The 20,077-nt window shown below is 49.4% G+C and overlaps 2 protein-coding genes across 2 annotated transcripts in view; one reads left to right on the forward strand and one right to left on the reverse strand.

Annotated features, from left to right (window-relative positions):
• The window catches only part of ENTPD3 (ectonucleoside triphosphate diphosphohydrolase 3), a 36,284-nt gene extending 27,024 nt beyond the window's left edge, over positions 1-9,260 (forward strand). Inside the window, exons 8-11 of the mRNA XM_052001338.1 lie at positions 2,479-2,751; positions 2,908-3,018; positions 4,408-4,545; positions 7,157-9,260. Coding sequence (XP_051857298.1) covers positions 2,479-2,751; positions 2,908-3,018; positions 4,408-4,545; positions 7,157-7,393 — 759 coding nt within the window. The 3' untranslated portion in view covers positions 7,394-9,260. The remainder of the gene's footprint in view (positions 1-2,478; positions 2,752-2,907; positions 3,019-4,407; positions 4,546-7,156) is intronic.
• A 6,708-nt stretch (positions 9,261-15,968) lies between these two features.
• Positions 15,969-19,974, reverse strand: LOC127564454 (52 kDa repressor of the inhibitor of the protein kinase-like). Its single transcript, XM_052000979.1, has 3 exons — positions 19,864-19,974; positions 19,357-19,478; positions 15,969-19,275 (listed from the first exon to the last, which is right to left on the reverse strand). Exons 2-3 carry the CDS (start codon positions 19,470-19,472, stop codon positions 17,028-17,030), a joined length of 2,364 nt encoding a protein of 787 aa, XP_051856939.1. The 5' UTR covers positions 19,473-19,478; positions 19,864-19,974; the 3' UTR covers positions 15,969-17,027.
• Between the last annotated feature and the right edge of the window lie 103 nt (positions 19,975-20,077).

A 20,077-nucleotide genomic window follows, 5' to 3' on the forward strand; every position in this document is an offset into this window, starting at 1 on the left:
CCCAACCTTATATCATCTCTGGTTTGATAAGCATGCCTCTGTGCTGGAGGGATTAACTTTAAAATGTGAGGGCACACGGGGTCCAACAGATTCCTATGGCCTTTCATTAGCGGCTTCCTTTCAACTTGACGCTGAGTCATCAGTGACTATTCTTTTTCTCCAGCTAATCAATCAGATCTTCCTCCCGTTGTCTCCAGCCCCTAGCTCTCCATCTTGTCTGAAAGGATTAGCTGAGAGTTTCTGTCAAATGCCTTGCTAAGATCTGGGTATGCGACTTCCATATTCCCCTGTCTCATTAGTCTAGCTACCTTGTCAAAAAAAAAAAAAAATGGGATTATTCTGCCATGACCTGTTCTGGGGAAGCCAAGCTTTTTTTTGGCGATTGTTACTTCCATTATAGATGCCTATAAAGCATCTTTTAATAATCTATTCTACAGTTCTGCTAGGAATCAAAGTCAAGCTCATAGACATAGAAGTTTCCTCTGTTTCCCTCTTTGCAAATCAAGCTCTTTGCCCATTTTTAGTTCTGGAGCACTTCTCCCATTCTCCAAGGAGTTTGGAAGATCACTAAGTGTGACTCACCATCACCTGTTTCAGGTCAGTGAGGTATGGCTCCTGGACACCTAAAGTCACCAAGATTAGTCATGTGTTCTCATCATCTCCTCCCTTATGCTGTTGGGTTCCAAACCCTATTAGTTATTTTCAGTCCTTTCTAATCCGGAGATCAATCTTCTTGATAAAAACAAAACAAAACAAACAAAAGAACAGGAACAGAGTTGAGATTCATTCTTGTTCTGTCATCTGTTATCTTTGGTTTATCCAACTCAGGCAGAACCCCTGCTCTCTTTGATCTTCCTCTTTCTGGTAGTACAGGTTAAAAACTGCTGTTCTTTGCTTTCTTTGCCAGCTTCTGCTTATTCTGAGTTTTCTGATAATACTCTTTAAAATTTTTTGATGCCTTTTGTTGTTATATCACATTCATTTCCAAATATAGTATGTCCCCAAAGTCTTTGTGCAGTGTGAAGCTTTAACAGCTTTGAAAATACTCTGTATATCTATCCCTTCTCCCTGCTCCTGGCAAGCTATTTCTTATAACAGTGGTAAAAAGAAAGAAAAGAATGGGAGAGGGAGAGGGAGAAGAGAGGGAGAAGGAAGGGGGAGGGAAGGAGGGAGGGAAAAAATAAGGGAAGGAGAAAGGAAGGGAGTGAAGGAGGAAAGAAGGAAGGAAGAGAGGAAAGATGGAAGGAAGGAAGAAAGAAAGGAAAGGAGGAAGGAAAGAAGAAAGGAGAGAGGAAGGAAGAAAGAAAAGAGGAAGGAAGGAAGGAAGAAAAAAGTAGGGGGGAGGAAGTAAGGAAGGAAAGAAGGAAGGAAAAGAGGGAGAGGGGAAGGGAGAAAAGAAGAAAGGCAGGAAGGAAGGAAGAAAAGAAGGGAGTGAGAAAGGGAGGGAGGAAGGAAAGAAAAAAGAAGGGAAGGAAGGAAGGGAAAAAGAAAAGAAGGAGGGAAGAAAGAAGGAAGAGGTTGTTGTAGTTAGCTTTCAGCTCATCATCCCCTGCACTTGCCTAAACTAAACTAAACTAAACGTTCCCCAACTCAATCTAAACCAATGAACATATGGTTATTCGAGACTTAGATTGTAGTTTTTTATCCTGTCTTCAGTGTCTGGCACAGAACCTTGGGTACAGTAGGTGCTTAATAAATACTCATGAATAACTGATGACAACATACATCACTTATGCTGCAGGACGTGAGCACTGAGCAAAGAGTCGGGAAGACGTGAGTTTAAATGTGACTTCTAGCTGTATGACCCTAGCCAAGTCACCTAGCCCTGTCTGCCTCAGTTTCCTCATCTGTCAAATGAGCTGGAGAAAGAAATGGCAAACCGCTCCAGTTCCTTTAAGACATAACTGACAACAGCAACCAAAGATCCCTTCACTGGTACAGATTAGCAACTCATAACTTTTAATCTTCCAGAGTTGCCTGGGAACTAAGAGGTTAAGTGACGTGACAGGCTATACAACAAGTATGTGTTAGAGTCAGGACATAAATTCAGGTCTTTCTGCCAGCCTTCTATTTGCTGCTCTGTGTTTTCCTCTAAATTTGTGAAATAATAAAATCATCTTGGTGAATACATGTGCTTGGAGGCAGCTGAGGTGCCCAGTGGATAGAGTCCTGAACTTGGAGTCAGCTTTTAAATCTTGCCTCAAGATAATTACTAGATGTGTAAAATGGGGATAATAGAGCATTTACCTCACCTCACGGGATCCATGTGAGTCTCAAATGAGATATCATTTGTAAATTGCTTTGCAAATATTAAACTGTTTTGTGCTTTCTAGTTATTATTATTGTTTTATGATGAGTTGAGGATTGCCATGGGGTAGATATTTAGGTGCAGTGTTTGGGAGAAATTTATATCATTTCCAGAATATAATTTTTAATCAGAGAATTATGACTCTCATATCTTATTATTTCAACCTACAGAATTCAACAGACAAAAGCAAGCTGGTCAACCCCTGCTATCCCCGGGATTACGTGACTTCTTTGACGATGGAATACATATTTGGAAGTTTGTGTACGGAAGAGTTAAGACCAACCCACTATGAGCCAGGATACAAAATTACCCTGGAAGGAACCGGGGACCCCAGTTTGTGCAGAGAAAAGGTTTATTCCCTGTTCGACTTTCAAGTTTGTCGTGATCGAGAAGAGTGCTCGTTTGATGGTATCTATCAGCCAAAGGTTAAAGGGACTTTTGTGGTAAGAGCGACACCCGTAGAAGATTTCCTTCTTCTTCTTTTAAAAAAAACCCATTTGTCAGTCCTTCATCTCCCTCCCCCCAAATATCCCATCTGCTCCCTCTCCTTTTAGAGCCACCCTGAGACTAATGTATCTTTTGTATGGTCGGCCGTGTAGGCTTTTTCGGGATTCTACTACATCACCAATGCTCTGAACCTCACCGGGAGCTTTTCTTTGGACGCCTTTAACTCGAGCTCGTGGGATTTCTGTTTGCAGAGCTGGAGCCAGGTCAGTGGGGATTCTTCGGAGGCGTTTAAGGCCTTGCAAGAATCTTGTCTGTGCATCATCCTCTGTGTACCATGTCCCCCCGAATAGACTGTGAGATCTTTGAGAGCTGGGATTCATGTTAGCTTCGCTTTTTTGGTTTTTCTTTGTAACTCCAGTGCTTGGCGCAACATCTGCAGATAATGGATGCTCAATAAACACAAGCTTCACTCGTGATCTATGCACGGGAATTATTTCTTTAGTGATTATCTAAATATACTAAATACATAATCTATACTAAATATCAAATATCAGAAAGTTCAATTCAATTTGCTTTACAAATATTTACATTTAGATAAATGATTTCAATGTCCTGAGTAATTTATAATTAATCCCTCTGTGTCTTCATCAGGATTCTTCCATTCATTCTTGAGAATGTTTTTCTCTTATAGGGTCACTGTGAGTGTCTATTGTTCTTTGTTGTTGTTGTTATTTGATAGAACCATTTATTTTAATACCATCTTTGTATACAAGTGATTAATATGATGTATGTAATATTTTATGTTGGTGGCTTAATCTCTCCTAATGTCTTTTATTTTCAGTGTTGCTCTTTTGTTTGTTTGTTTTGTCGTATTTCTATGTTTTTGTCTTTCTTTTACTCATCCACCTTAATTGCATTATATATTACATGAATGTAGTATAATTTATTCTCCTATTATGGTTTGTTTCGATCGCTCCTAATTTTTTGCACCCAGAGCACAGAATCTCAGAGTTGAAAGACATGTTAGAGGCCTTCTTACCCATAACTAAGCAAGGATCAATCCTCCAATCTACCCTATCAAGTAGTCATCTATCCTTTGCTAGAAGACCTTCAGTGAGGAAATCAGGAAGTTGCTGAACTTTCAGATTTTCACTAATGTTGGTTTTGATAATATTTTCAAAGTATTTTCCCAAACAACAGAATCATATAATCGAGGATATAATTATTTTTAAAGCTTTTATTGTATATTATTACATTGCTTTCCAAAAAAGTTCCTACATATTGCAGTTCCACCAATAATGAATGAGTTTATTTGTTTTTTCCAAAGCCACTGGGTTTCTTGACTTTTCATTATCTTTGCCAATTTTGGATGAGTATTAGGTGAAAACTAAAAATTGGTTCAATTTACATTTCTCTATTATTTTAATCAAATGATTACTAAAATTCTTATGTCCCCTTTGGAAATTATATATATAACTATTATATAGTTTAAATCTCTATGGTTTCTCATCTTTAACCTGGGGATAAATCTAGGTGCCTTTTACTATCTTCCCTTTAGGCATTAGTGACTTTTGAAAGGCACGTATCTATAAACTGTGTGTGCAGCATGCTTCTGCTATAGTTTTATTTTTATTTTTTTATCTATTTCCCAGCTTCCTCTGATGCTGCCCAAGTTTGATGAGGTTTACGCCCGGTCTTACTGCTTCTCCGCTCACTATATCTATCATCTGCTAATAGATGGCTATAAATTTACACGAGAGACTTGGCCTAAAATACATTTTAAAAAAGAAGTAAGTGGGGGGGAAAGGCATTGGTTCTTCTCTCCCATTATTTCTCCCTCTTCAAATAAAGGCATTAACGTGAAAGAAATGTAGGAACTGGGATGTTGGTGAATTTTACTGTTATTAAATTCAGCATTTGTCAGATACTTATCTCTAGAGGGAGGGGAAGAAATCTGAGTTGAACGTTCCCCTACGCTCACTTTCAAATGGACAAGTGATTGTTGCTTAAGACTGATAAGGGGGAGGAATTAAGTTTTTGAGCAATTTAATGACGTGAACATGAATAGGAAACTGTTAGATTTAGAGCAGAAAGACTTTGGAAGTATAACTCTCTTGTATTTTACAGATTAGGAAACTGAGGCCCCAAGAGAAGTGACTTTGGGGGTCACACAGCCAGTAGATCGTTAAGTTGTCCTTCTTCCTTTAAAGAGGAAGGTGACCAACGCTTCCGCTTTCTATGCTATAACATGAGGGATTTAGGTTTGCTCTAAAGAAGTTTCCCAACAGTGAACAGCTGTGAAGTTACCAAAAGAAGTCTCCTTTTAGAAGACTTGGGGCACAGAATAGATGCTTCTGTTCTGGGATGCTCCTGCCTGATCTGGAGGAGCAGATGATAGGGTTCTCCGAGGCTCTTCTAGGCTTTCATCTTGGCTAAAATTTCATCCTGTCAACATCTTCAGTTAGTGCCATATTTCCTGTGCCCCCTCAGGAAGAGATGAATATTTTGGGAATATGAGAAGCCCAAAGATGAGGGCTCCTTCTTGGCTGCCTTTTTCCCCCCTAAAGAATCTAATAAAATGATGTCATTATGAATTTTATCCACATCTATGGGTAATCTCCTTTTGGATGATAGAAATAGATGTGAAATCGACTTAATAAGAATAATGACCTGTATAATTGGCGTCTTGTTCCCTACAAACAACATTAAGCGTTTAAGACCACAAAAATATTGTCATCGTCCAGGATCATGCTAGTTACTACTGGAGGGGATTGCAAGAAAGACTGAATGGATTTTGTTAGGGAATTGTAGAAACGAATTTCATCTGAGGCTACTATACAGGGGTATTATTAATTTTATTTTGTTATAAAGTTAGTGAACTTCCTTCTTCCTTCCATCTTTCTATCTTCTCTTTTTTCCTTCTTTTTTCTTTCTTTTTCATTCATTTTCTCTTCTCTCCTTCCTTCTTTTTTCTTTCTCCTTCCCTCTATTTCTTTTTCCTTTCTCTCCTTTTCTCTTCCTTTGTTTTTCTCTCTCTCTTTCCTTTTATTTATTCTCTTTTCTCTCCCTCATTCTTCTCCTCCCTTTTCCGGTCTTTCTCTCTTTCAGAAAAAAAAACAGAGTCATTCCTGTCTTAAAAAGGCTTATAAACTTGTCTATTTGTTGAATTATGCCAGACACTGTGGGAGTAAGAGAAGTAAGAAGGGAGGGAAAGAAAGAGGAAGGAGTGGCAAGAAAAAGAGTCCAAGATTAGCTGCTGTAATAACAAAGATCAAAGGTTTTGGAGCTGGGGATCTCAAAAGTCATGTACTTCACCCCCCCTCCCAAATTTGCCAGAAGTGAGTGTTGGAAAGGGAAAGTCACCCAGCATATCTCAGAACTGGGATCCGGTCCTCTGATGCCAGTCTTTTTTTTTATTCCGTAATCCCTGCAGTATTCCCGCTCTTTCTTCTGCCATCTTTTCCATTCTCCAACCCTGCAGAAATCACATTGAATTCTCTATAGTTTTCTCTCCAAAGCATTTGCACACCCAGACCCAACTTGGACATGTGATGTCTCCCATCGTGAGCGCTGGCTCCTCCATAAATTATGGCGCCCAGATGACTGCATGACATGTACACGTATGTCCCAGGATGGCAAAATAGTCCTGGGAAGGCAGCTCATAGATGAGCTGTTTCAACCTCCTCATTTTACAAATGGGGAAACTGAGGTGCAGAGCGGTTGTGTAATGTCTGAGACGTAATGAAGTGTGTGCACAGTGCTTTGCAAGCCAGTAAGTGCTGCATCAATGTTGGCAGTTCAAAATAACTGCCATTTATGGGATCTGTTTAAGCTTAGAAAGCACTTCCTCAATTCAGTTCAGTAAGCATTTATGTGCAGACCGTGCAGCCGAGTGCAAGGGACACAAATAAAAGAGTCAAACAGTCATCATCCAAATGGGGTTTGCACAATTACCCAAAGAGTAATATATGGTGTCTTTGTATGGAACACTGGTTAGAGAGCCCTGGGCCTGGGGTCAGGAAGAACTGCTTTCGAATCTGGCCTTAGATACATATTAGCTGTGTGACCTTATATGAGTCATTTAATAGCTTCCTGCCTCAGTTTCCTCATCTGTAAAATGAGGAGGTTGGGTTCAAAGTCTCCTCCAGCTCTAAATCTATGAAAGAAAATCATAGGGTGGGGAAGAAAGTTTGGTGGTAGAGCTCTGTCCTGTAAGGTAGGGTACAGGGAAACTTGGGAGAGATCTGAGCTCAACTCCTACCTTTGAAATCTCATGTATCGTCTCAGATTTGACAATGTTTGTCCCAAGTTTCCCTGTACTCGGTCCCTCCCGTCCCAGTCATGTTACCTGTGCTCCCGACCTCTCCCTGCATCTGAACCATCCCCTTCGCTGCCCTGCAGGTGGAGAACAGCAGCATCGCCTGGTCTCTGGGCTACATGCTGAACCTCACCAACATGATTCCGGCCGAGAGCCCCCAGATCCAGCTGCCCATGAAGCCCCAGGTGTTCACAGGGACCATGTTCTTCTTTGCTGGGGTGGCCCTGCTCTGCCTGGTTTTCCTCGTTTACCTGTGCGTGGCGTCCAGGCTGCAGGGGGGCTCCCAGCACGGTATCGACCACGGCTTCGACGCCGAGTGAGCCGAGGAGAAGAGCTGCTCTTGGTGTCCATGGTCTGCTCGGGGTGAGAAAGCTTTCAGGAGCGGGCAGAGTGAACCTCGGCGTGGAGAAGTGAAGCGGGATCACGAGGAGGGGGCCCTTCCAGAGGCCCCCGAGCCGGGACCTTCTCAGCCCACCTGGATCGATGATCTCCACCCCCTCCTCCAACGGCCCTGTGTCCCCCTGATTCATCCTAGGGCGGGTTAGAGAAGAGAAGTGGCCTTGGAAGTGAGTCCGAAAACCTGGCTGAGAAGGAATCTTGGCTCCTCTGTGACTTTGGAATAGCCCCCTTCCTCTGTCTGGGTCTCACTTACTCGCCTTGAAAATATGGACCCTGACGGTCTCCTCTAGCTCTGAATAGAAAATCCTATGATTCTATGAACATTCAAGGTCAGACTTTGCAGACGGCTCCTAGGATGAAGGAGCTTTAAAATAAACCTAAGTATACAAGAAACGCCCCTTCTTGGCTCCCCAAGAAATATACTCTGTGGCTAATGAATTTGAAAGAAAACAGCATTTTTGATGGCAGCACAGAAATACGGAAGAGCATCCCGGTGTTCTCAGAATGCATAGTACGCCTGGCACTTAGTAGGACTTCACAAATATTTGTTCATTTGGCTTGTTCTTGGCACTCTGTGACATTCTTCAGGACCTTTAAGGCCTCTAGTCAGTCAGGCTGCTCATTTTTTCCCAATTTCTTTATTTTAAATACACATTTTTTTATGAATCATATTGGGAGAGAAAAATCAGAGCAAAAGGGAAAAACCAGGGGAATGAAAACAGAACAGAAATGAGATGTAAACGTAGCATGTGTTGACTTACTTCGGTCTCCCGAGTTCTTTTTCTGGATGCAGATGGCATTTCCTGTCCAAAGTCTACTGGGATTGCTTCGGATCGCTGAACCACGGCAAGCCGCTCACTTTTATGTCCTAATTATTAGCTCTTAAACGGCACCTTCCGGCAGGGGCTCGCTAGGGAGCATGTCTGCGGCCGGAAAGGGCTTCCTGGTAAGCCTTCGGACGTCCCATCTGTTGGTCACCAGGATGTTACCAAGTTGTCTCTGTTCTGAAGGGGATTCGTCCCCCTCCCCCAGCCCTGTAAGGCAGAGAAGGGTCCATACTTCTAGGCTTATGGCTTCACAGTAAGCTGCACAGTCAGTAGCAGCCAGAAATGGTCTCCCCCTGCACAGGGTTCTGTTCTGCCTCCCTGATTCCAGTCTCCTCACGCGCTTTCGAGTGCAGACTCCCCGCCATTCCAACTTCCCCTCCCATAGTTCTTGGGTCTGGCCCCTTAACTTGGCCAGAGTCAGTGGGTCCCAAACCTTCCCTTTAGTCGGCCTTTTGCCCAGGCTGTTATCCAGGTAACCATTGGAAATGTAGATAGACGATGGTTTTAGAAGCTGGCAGTGACCTCCTCCGGGGTGTCCCGTCCTGGGAGAACGGAAGCCTCTTGGGGGCTAACACGGCTTTTACAAAATGTTTCTTTGTGCCCCCCACAGACGAGGGCCTTCATAAAGGCTTCCGGGATTTGACCGGATTTCTCATTCCCATGCATGCCTGATGCCTTTCAAAATAGGAGCTGAAACCCTTATCCCACAGCTTCCTCATTAGTTTCTTTCCCAAGCTACGGGCCACGGCCCCACGTGTAGACCTCTTAGTTCAGCCGCCCTAGACGTATCAGGAGGTGCGGCCCACCGCCGCCACTTCTGAATCCAGGGCAGAGTGGAGATTCCAAAACAGAACCACTTCTTGCTGCTACCATTTACTCACGCTGTAGCAAAAATTAGGGGATTTGAAACTGTCTCAAGCGACGTTCAATATATGAAATAAAGGCCGATGGTTTTTCCTTAGCTGGAAATGTCTGCGTTTCTTAACTTGTATAATTTTTTTTTCTGATATTTCCATGATGTTATTTGAGAAATTTTAAGAGTAATTTTTATAAAAATTAAAGAATTTATAGGTGTAAAATACAGTTAGGTCTGCTAAATAGGCAATCATTATCTCATCGCATCTAGAGCATCCGAATGCTGACAGCACAGTGCCTTGCACATAGTAGGTGCTTAATAAATGATGATGGACTGAAGTTGTTTCACAATCAGTGGCCTCCCTGCAGAGCGAGCTACAGAGAGGGCCCTTGGCGGTCCTGGATGGGAAAGGCGCTATCGATTAATAGTAATAGTAATAATTGCTGACATTTATATAACGCTTTAAAGAGATGCAAAATGTTTTACAGATTTCTTTGCGTTTTAATTTTATTTATATAGATTTAGGAATCTTCTGCCAGCATGGAACATAATTATGGTTGCTGAGTCGTTTCAATATGTGTGACTTTCTGTGACCCCAAATGGGATTTCCTTGATAAAGATACAAGAGGGGTTTCCAGTTCCTTCTCCAGCTCATTTTACAGATGAGGAGACTGAGGCGATCAGAGTGAAGTGATTTGCCCAGAGTCACGCAGGTAGAAAGGGTCTGAGTCTTCCTGTACTCTGCACTATGGCGCCCCCTGGTGGACCAGCACATATAGAACGCTTTAAGGTCTGCAATTTACCCATGTTGTCAGACCCTCAATATAATTTCCATTTTACAGATGAGGAAACTGAGGCATTCGGTGTAAAGTGACTTGCCCAGAGTCACACAACTAGGGAGGGTCTGAGTCCTCCTGCACTCTGTGCACCATGGCGCCCCCTGGTGGACTCATCTCACAATGACCAGCCATGTTAGGGGCCACATTTACAGGGAAGGAAACCAAAGCCCCGGGCCCGGCCCAAGGCACAGAGCCGGATCCCGAGGTCCCCCTCAGGGCGCTTCCTCCTCCTCACCCCCAAGTCAGGAGGCTGAGGGGCCTCTGGGGGAGGGACTGATCACCCCTGGAGGCCGCAGCAGGCATTCTTACTCTGGGCCCCTTTGACCATCTGCGTTAGCCACGGCCCTTCTCAGATCCTATTTTTAGAAGTATAAAAGACCTAGGTTACCAAGGAAACCGAATATAGTGCACTGACTCTATCCCATCCCCACCCCATCCCCCACAGGTGATACATATAACCTACACTTACATTCGTGTGTACACACACATACACACGTGCAGATGCACACACACACACACACACACACACACACGTGTATATTGTTCCCAGCCCCCAGTGTCGTCCCCCCTGGAGCTGGATCCCGGTGTGGGACAAAATGTCTTGGTCTCCTGTTGTGGGAAGAGCTAAAGCCTTTTCGTGTTTCATCTGGGTCCGTTCCTGCTGTGTTCTGGGCCCGGGGGGAAGACAGTTTTGATGGAGGGACTGAGAGCCTAGGAAAGGGCACCTCAGGGGCGGGAGGGGGGGCCCGGCCTGAGGAGGTTTGGGGAGTGGGCTTTCCCAGCAGTGCCTGAGCTCCCGAAGCCTCGCCCTGCACTGACAGGATTATCTAGGCCCTTTTTCCTGGCCCCACGGCACTGTCTCCCATCTGAAGGCCGAGCTGCAGAAGGCGGCTCCTGAGGGGGCTTCTCCCCTGCACCCCGCTTCTTGGCTAACTCCTCTTAGCTTGCTCACGGAGCGTCCCAATGGCTAGTTCACTAGGGACTTAGCCTGCTTTAATGGCGTCTTTCCCCTTGCTAATGGCTAAAACTTCCTAAGGGAACGTAGCCCACCAGCCAGTGGCAAAATAAACAATCTTTGCCTCTTGATTTGGCGGTCTAAGCCAGAGACACCGTCCAAACCCCGATATATTTTGGGGATTCGTCCCTGCTCCCCAACATTGGTGTCCCATATGTCCCCACAATGAAACTCCCGTATATTTGGGGGTTCAGGGCTCCTGTATCCCGTACTCTGTCAGTCTGGGGTCAGGGAGGTAGAGGACGGCCCGGGACCGCCATGCTCTTTGTGGGTGGCAGGGGAGGGAGCTGTGGACTAGCGGCTCCTTGAGGAACGTGGAAGCCCAGCAGCCCTGGAAGGACACAGAAACTGATAAAAAAAAAGAGGGCCGAGATCTGGGCTGTGGAGAAGGGTTTTCTCCCCTTTCTTGTTCAGTCCTTGGGTGCTGGGGGCAGGGAGCTGCTCCAGTGGAATGTGGATCCCAGCTAATGGTGGCTGCATGTTTGGGCGTCCCGGGGCCGTGACTCGGGGCTCTGTCTGTGGGACGGGGACTGGCACCAGAAGTGATGGAAACAGACTATGGCCCCCACCTCCCCAGTGCCGGGACCAGTGCTAGAACCGGCACTGCCCAAGGGATGAGCCTGGAAAAAGCGGGGCCTGGGGGGAGAGGGGGCTCTCGTGTGCCAGAGACTGCCCCCTGAAATCTGGCGGGGGGCCTTTCTTTGCTTCGTTCGGGACCACGGCACTCCCAGTGCCCGATGAGAGACCAAGTCCTAAAAGGAGGGCCCGGGGCCTTCTCCCCATCAGGGCCTGAAGAAGATGGGAGCCTCCAACCTTGGGAGCTGGAAGGGGCAGGAGGAAGTACCGGTGTCCTGGAGCTCCAGACTCAGTGTCCCTTCGCTGCTACCTCCTCAAGGGACCTTCGGGATCCCCGCTCTGTGGAAGCTGAGGGAAGGCCTCCTCTGGTAGCCAAGCCACCTCTGGACATGGACTTAGTGAGCCGGCGCTGTGTAGGAACTCAGGCAAGCTCTGGGCCTATTCCTGCGAGAGTGAGATATGGGGGGGGGAGGAAAAGGGAGCACTTTTGGTCTTGCTCTGTCTTCGGAGTAAAGGTCCTTCTGCAAAAGTAAATAAAGGGAGGGAAGGAGGGAGATATAGGGAGGGGAGAGAGGGAGGGAAAGAGGAAGAGAAAGGAAGTGAAGGTGGGAGGGAGGAAGAGAGAAACAGAAGCAGAAGAAGGAAGGAAGAAAGGGAAGAAAGAAGGAGAGGGAAAAGGGTTGAGGGAGACAGGAGGAGGAGAGAGAAAGAAAGGGGGAAAAGGAGGGAAGGAAGAAAGACCAGGTGAAGTAGTGAGCCTAAGCTTTCTCCCACTGGAGCACATTAAAACCTACTTTTTAGTTGATTGAATAAACATTTCTCCAGGCTAAAGTCCTTTCCAGCCCACCCTAAAGGAACCTGTCCTTAATCCAGTTTCTCAAGAAACAATGCCCTGCCCTAAAATTCCTCCAGCCCTTTTCTCTCGATCCTGACTTCTTTTAGGAAAGCTACAAAAGGTTAAAAATAGGCGCTAAGGCCTGGGAAAATGGATTAAGGATGGGAACCAGGCTTAAAAGGAGAAATGGCTCCAGTTGGTAAAGATCTCTGGCTTCCCTGGTCTAGAGGGAAAAGGATCTTCACTGCTTGAATCATTGCTGGAAGGCGGGATCCTGTAGGGCAGGGAATGGTTCTAAGGGATGTCTTAAGTGACTTGTTACACTTGATAAAGTAAATGTTAGTGTGGATGTGGAGCCCCAGTGACAGGCCAGAGTCGATTGCTGGATGTTTGAGCCAGAAGACCTGGGTTTGGATCCTCATTTAGTCATTAGTTGTGTGAGTGAGCAAGTCACTGGTCTCAGTGTTTTTATCTGCAAAATGGATTCAGTGACTTCTCAGATATTATCTATACCTGTGAACCTGGAACCCTGGGATCTGGCCCTACCTCCATCCATCCCTGGAGGCTCCGAGAGGCCATCCTGGCTGCATCAGCCTGAGCGGAATTTCCCAGACAAGGATTTCCTCAGACTCAGGGCCTCCTGCACAAGCAGTGTCTTCCTCACCTCACCTCCACCGGGTTCTCTGTATGTATCTAGTAGGTGCTTAATAACTACACATTGGCTTGGTTGATTTTAGCTGCACGTGAACACCTTTGTCTTTCGACAGCTCCAAGAGGGCCGGAGCTGTGTTTTCTCTGTATCTCCAGGGCTTGGCTCGCAGTAGATGTTTAATATTTGTTGAGTCAAAGCTTAGCTCAGATACCGCCTCCTTCAGAAGCCCCTCCAGAGTCTACCTAATTTCATGCTTCCCCTCTGACATCACATTGGACTTACTGCTATTCCCCTTTCCAATAGCGGCTCCTAATCACGGCCGACAGCCTCCTGGTTCACTTTTCTTGATGAAACAGAATCTGTGAAGCAGGGGCTTGGCCATCCTGCCATGCCAGGGTGGTCTCGAGGACAGAAGCCCCTTCCCCAAGCTAAGACGCGACGAGATCCAAAAGCGTCCACAGAAACAGCCTCTCCTGCCTTCTGCAAAACCCCTGCAGGAGAAACTTTTCTATAAACACCCAGGGGTGCATCCCCCCCAGCTGAGGCCACGTGCTCCCGCTGACCCTACAGCCTAAACCGTCTCATCTTTTGGACAAAAACTCGGCTTCAGTCAAGTCTCTGCTGTGAAAAAGGAGCCCTCACTCCGCAGCCTCCCTGGCTCACAGCTACCCCTTGCTTTGTAAAGGTTTATTTTCTATTTAGGCTGTGCCTGATCTCCTCAAAGAAATCAGACCAAGCAGGCAGGGGATAAATCTAAAACTTAAAAAAAGTTAAAACCGACCAAACAGCAGGCATGTAATCTTTATATGTAAAAGACAATGGAAGCATGGGACAGGGAATGGCAGAATGAATCTTAAAGCCAGGAAGGTCTGGGTTCAAGTCCTGACTGACAAATGCAAACTATGTGACCCCAGGCAAGCCACTTGACTGTGTCTACCTCAGTTCCTCATCTGTAAAATGGGAGCACCCTGGAGAAGGAAATGGCAGCCACTCCAGTATCGTTTCCCCCCCCCCCCCCCAAGTCCACTGGTCCCGGAGTGGGACCCGACCATCTCTGTCATCTGTGCCGGCTTATTCGTGTAGCAAGGACTGTGAAAATTCCTGCCCCACAGTCCAAGGAAGCCATGATGGGAGCAGCATCCACAAACACCAAAATACTTCTAGCAGCGGAGACTGGAAACAAAGTTGCTGCCCATCAGTGCGGGGGAGTCTCGCCCCACCAGGGTATGTGAATGCAACAGTGTGTGTGAGATCACAAAGCCTGGAGAGAGACACGTACAGGGAAGGCGGCAGAGCCAGGAAAACAACGTTCTGCATCAGCCGCAACAGCCCCCAAATAATGTGGAGGCGGCAAAATGCTTCAGACAAAGCGTGGCTCCGAACTGGAAGCCTGCGCGGCTCCCCTTGGAAGGGGCCGAGGTCCACAAGGAGCGGACGCTTCCCATGGTGCAGTGCTTTTTAATACGCTCATTTTCCTTCTTGTGTTTGGTCTCTGTTATATGGGATGGTTCTCTGGGAGGGAGAGAAATAAGGATACTAGAGGAAATGACCGTGATATAAAAAAGAAAAAAGGTCAATGAAAATTTATTTAAAAAGAAAATAAAATGTATCTTGATTGGTAGATTGATTTTTAGGGAGGGAGAAGAGGAGTAGCAGGCCTCTTAGGTCCTTTCCAATTTTAAACCTATGCTCCTGTGAAACTGGTCTGTCAATTAGTACTTAAGTGCCCACCATGCTTAGTGACAAAGAAGGCAGAGTCGTCCCCACTCCCAGGGAGCTCCCAGGCCATCCAAGAGGTGTCTCTCTTCCCCATCTTTTCCAGAACTGTCCGGATCTCCACACTGCTCAGTGGCTATCTTAGCCTCCTTCCCAATTACTCAGCACCTCTCATTCTTCCATCTCCCAATCTGCAAGGACCGGGATTTTAACCTTTAATGCATCAAGGATCTCTCTGGCAGTTTAGGAAAACCTATGGAAGCTTGTTTCAGAACCGGGTTTTTAAACGGCCAAAATAAAATGCATTGAGTTCCAAAGGAATGACATTCAACCCCAGTTATCAAGTTATTCTGAAATACCGCACAACAAATGTATCCTCTCCAACCCTTTCCCACTCCCCGCCCCACTTCCAGGTTGAGAAGCCGGGCTATGACCTCTTAGGGGCTGGGCTTGGAGAAGAATTCCCAGAGGCGCCTGGTTTGGCTGGGTGGGACAATCTCTCCAGAACCATCCCAGGACATCCTGTCTCCTCTTTATCATCCGAAACCACTCCCAGATTCTAACTGCCCAAGATGTTCTTCCAAATTGTCTCCAGCAGACATTCCTCCCTTACGCAGCCCAACTCATGGTTTGGTTTTTGGGTTTTTCCCCCAGTAACAAGGAGGAGAGTAACAAGTATTCAAAAGATCCTGCATCTAGGGGTCTTAAACTTAAAAAACAAAATAAGGGGCAGCTGGGTGGTGCAGTGGATAGAGCACCAGCTCTGAAGTCAGGAGGACCCGAGTTCAAATCTGGCCTCAGACACATAAAACTTCCCAGCTGCATGACCCTGGGCAAGTCACTTAACCCCTATTATCTCAGCAAAAAACCAAAACAATACCAAGTGTTACCTACAAGGAGCAGAGGCAGCAGAAGTGGCTAACAGCTGCCCGCAAAGTCGGGGAGCCCAGGTCACCCAGATAGTCTGAGTGTGTGTGCGGAGGGGAAGTCATAACTCCAGGAGTATCCAAGTCACTCATAAAGAAGCAGCACAAATGAAAGACCTGCAAGTAAGACCCCAAACCTGCAGTTTGGAGAGGGTGGGCTGTTGCTGCTACTTGGGCCACAGGGTTTTTTGGGGGGGGAAGAGCTTCCAGTTCCACAAGAATTTACCAAGAGCCTGGAGACATAAAGACAAAACTGCCATCATGATGTGTTGTTTTTATTTATTTTGGGGGTGGGGAGCTCAGAAAGATCTGGATCTCCTGGTGAGCCAAGTTCCCCTTGAGGTAAGCCTGAGAGCCAGCCAGGCACTAAATGTCAGAGGCTCAACTTCCACCACTAAGCTGTATGACTGCTCTCTAAAATTCGGAATTACCATTAGAGAAGAAATCTTCCATTTCCTTCCCGAAATCATGTAGGCTCAAACAGGAGAATATTCACAGGTTACCCAGAGAGCACGTGGCCCCCATCACCTTTCCTGAAGCCTTCCTGCACCTGTTCTGTGAGGCTGCCCCCCATTACCCATGGTTCCCCGGAATCCGTAGGAGACGCTGGCCAGAATCTCAGCCCCCACGGCTGTGGGATCCACCCCTCGCAAGGCTTCTAGTACAGAGTGTCACACCCATGCAGGTACAGTGACAGCCGAGTCACTCAGGTGTGCTGATGGATGACAGCCTCCAGAACGCTTTGGGGACGGTGTCCTCTAGACCCCGACCCTCTCCCGATCTCTAGACAAAACTGAGCGAGTCACCACAGGTTACCTGAGAACGACAATAATTATTGTTTCAAGGTTTTACCTTTTTGTTTGGCCACAAAACCCTGCAATTATAGACTTAGCTCACACCCCAAAAAATTTTGGTCCACAGGACCCATGCTGACCTTCCCCAATTTCTTGAGAGGGAAATGTGGAAAAAATACTGTCTTTTACTTTGGGAAACCTCCTTTTAAATAATACTGTTTAAGAAAAACTCAGCATCAAAAGCAATTTAAGGGAGCAGCTGTGTAGCACAATGGCGAGAGCCATTGGCCCTGAAATTACAAGGACCTGAATCCAAATATGGCCTAGCTGCATGACCCTAGGCAAGTCACTCAACCCTGATTGTCTCCAAAAACAAACCAAAAAAGGGCAAGCTGAGGTCGGGGGAGCCTGAGACAAGCCCTAAGTGCTACTGTATACAAGTGTAAAGCCCCAGAGACCCCTCCCTCTTAGGCCATCCTCATCTGCCCGGTGGCTTCTCCACTCCCCGACCCCCATGAGTCAGTGCGTGAACAGATGGAGCCCTCGCAAGACCTGGTCCACGTCCACCTCGACATCCTGATGGATGGCCATCAGGGCCAGGCCCGGGAGCTGGCTTGCCTTCCCTGGGTCCCGCTGCCACCTCCTGGCTCTCTCCAGCGCCCGGGAGGCCCGCTCCCCGGGGGCGACGCTGATGGGCATGGTGGCCAGGACGGAGAGGGCCGCGTTGATGCTGGGGAAACGGACAGGGTTCAGGTGCTGCAGGGCATTCAGGAGGCTGCTGGGCCGCTCCTCCCTGGGGACTTCTGTCCAGTTCGCTCTCCACCTCTGCAACTCCAGGTGAAACGTGTCCGGGCTGGGGAGGTCTCCCTGGAACGCATCATGGAGGGCCGCTTCGGCCTCCTGGCTCTCCAACAGGGGCAGCTTGGCCGGGATGAGGTACTGGGCCAGGAAGCGAGGCGAGCCGTCCAGCAGCTGCTCCTGGAGCTCAGACATGACGTGGTCCAGAAACGGGATGAACAAGGACGTCCTGTAGCCCTCCCGGAGGTCCTGTGCGTTAAAGGCATCAGGGGACACCGGCCGGCCGCACACGAGTGGCGGGGACTCTGCCACCCCCACACTAGCTGCTAACAGCTTCACATCATCGTAGAGCCCCTCGAACCCGGGGTCGTCCTTGTCTTTCATTTTCCTGAGCCTCTGGAGGACGAGATTTGCCTCAGCTGAGAGATGGAGGAGGTCAGGGTCCCCCCGCTGCAGGTCCAGGGGCAGGGACTTGATGCACGAAAGGATGGACTCCACAGAGACCAGGGTCACCAAGAAGTCAAACTTGGTGACAGAGTAAAAGAGGCTTTCGGCGTCACCGCAGTGCTCGGCTGCCTTCCGCAGGGCGCCGAGGATCGCGGGATACTCGTCTCGGAAAGCTCGGAGCACATCTGCCAGGTGGGGATGCCGGGGGCCGGCTGGGCCCCCGCCTTCCTCTGGGGCATCGCCCCCCTCCCCAGGGTGGCCACCGACATCTAGGAAGGCCCCCGGCGCCAGAAGTCCGGGGCTGAGCAGCTCTGCCGAGGACCTCAGCGCCAGCCAAGTTTTGCTCAGCGCGTCCAGTAACTTGGTGACGGGCCGCAGGTCACAGGAGTGCAGGACGGCGGCAGGCAGCTGGGGCCCGGAGGCCGAGCAGACGGCCCCGGGAAGGAGGGTGCAGATGCGCGCCCACCGGCCCCTCCGAGGGCCCGGCCCTCGGTAGCTGTAGCCCCGTAGGAGCTCCTTCTGCAGCCCCCAGGCCGACATCCTCTGCAGGAAGAGCTCGAGCAGGCTCTCCGCCGCGCCAGGAGCCTCTATGAAGTCTACGGGGTCCTCACAGATCTCCACGGGGCCTTCGCCGGGCCGATGCACGTAGCGCAGGGACAGCGAGAGGGAGCTGGACCTTCCCGAGCCTCCGCCAACGATCAGACCGAAGAACTTGGCGTCTCTCACGCGGGCCAGGACCTTACTCTGGATCTGAAGGCCAATGAGCTGGATGAGCTCCTCCTGCGTCCGTTCCGAGGACTGGCGGCCGGCGCAGGGGCCGCTGCTCGGGTTCTCCTGCGACGGCGGGTCCAGCTCGGCCATGTGGCGAGAGAGGGTGTCCAAGGCCTTGGTGACCGTGGGCCCTGGGCCCAGCAAGATGTCGTTCCTGCCGCAGAGCAGGATGAGCCTGACCATGCGCTTCAGGGCCAGCTGGCCCCGCTCGGACAGCTTCTTCTTGAGCTCATAGGCTGCAAACGCCTCGGTCTTGACCGCGGCTCTGCCGTGCTCTTTGGACCTGCTGTGCCTCTCCAGGATCTTTTTGCCATTGGACCAGTCCTTCAGCGGGGTGGACACCAGCACAGTCTCTTTGTTGCTGTTAAACACAAAGCAGGGGCCGCAGAAGACGCCGTCCAGATGGCGGGAGTACCGGGCGAACTGGTAGTCCTGCAGGAGCTGGGCACTGCAGCGCCGGTACTTCTGGCTGGCGCCCGAGCCCATCAGCCGCTTGGGGAACTGGAAGTTGGAAGGGGGCACCCAGCGGGAGGCCAGGATGGCCCTCTTCTGCCCCTCGGTCAGGCGCCAGCGGTCCAACAGGCCGATGTCTTCCTGGTCCGGGGCCCGGGGGGGCTCCGGGGGCGAGGCCTGCTGGGCCTGCCTGGTGACAGAGAGGTCCAGGGCTCCTCCCCCGAGGGCGCCGTCCTCGCCCTTCTTTCTGGACGGGCCGTCCAGCTCCATCTCCGGCCCTGGGGCCTCGCGCCCGGCCCTAGAAAAAGGAAGGACAGCGGTGACCTCTGCAGGGCCAGCCCGGCCTCGGCCTCCCCACGGGACCCCGGAGGACACTCACGGCAGCAGTGAGGAGGCGGCCCTGGGCAGTTTGTGGGGCGCTTCAGGGGCGGGCCTGGCCGGCTTTCTCTTCTGGGCTCCCGACAAGTATCTCCTCTGCTGGGCCAGCTCCTCCATCCCGAGCTAAGGAACACAACAAGGCACTCACGGCGGACGGGAGGGGGAAGGAGGGAAGGGGACCCACACTGCTCCCCTCCCCCGCACCAAGCCCGAACCCGAGATCTGCACTGGGTCTGGCCCCCAGACCTGCCCTGCAACGGCCTCTCCGGGCCTCAGTCTCTCTCTCTCTCTCTGTAAAATGGACCAGCCAAGCCTGTGGCCTTCTCCACGGGGTGTCTAAAGCGCCAGGCCGAACACACCTCCCTGGGGGATGGGGGAAAGCAGGGAGGGAGAGGAAAAGAAGAGGGGCTGGGAGGGGGGCTCCCTTTCTAGCGCCACCAAAAATGACCCAGGGAAATACTCCACCATTGGAAAGGACGGGGCACCCAGCGGCTCCCCCCGGGCGCACCTGGCCACGCAAGCAGCGCTGCCCCCGGGGGGCGCGGGTGCCCTCTATGGCCTGGCCTCCCTCGCGCTCCCAGCTGCCTCGCGCTAGCCCCGGCTCCTTCCCGGGAGCGGCTCAGAGCACTGCGCAAGCGCCCCTGGGACGTGCCTCCAGCCCTGCGGCTGCTGGCGGGGCGGAGGCGGGGCGGGGAGGTGGGCGCGCTCAGGCCACGCCTCCG

Source organism: Antechinus flavipes, chromosome 5 (genome assembly GCF_016432865.1).
Source record: "Antechinus flavipes isolate AdamAnt ecotype Samford, QLD, Australia chromosome 5, AdamAnt_v2, whole genome shotgun sequence".
Lineage (NCBI taxonomy): Eukaryota > Metazoa > Chordata > Mammalia > Dasyuromorphia > Dasyuridae > Antechinus > Antechinus flavipes.

Bases quoted from the DNA above. Each gene is read 5' to 3' on its own strand.
- LOC127564454 (XM_052000979.1), bottom strand. From the start codon at position 19,472: ATGGAGGAGCTGGCCCAGCAGAGGAGATACTTGTCGGGAGCCCAGAAG. The intron at 19,276-19,356 runs GTGAGTGTCCTC...TCCTTTTTCTAG, and splicing joins GCCGCCTCCTCACTGCTGCC to GGCCGGGCGCGAGGCCCCAG.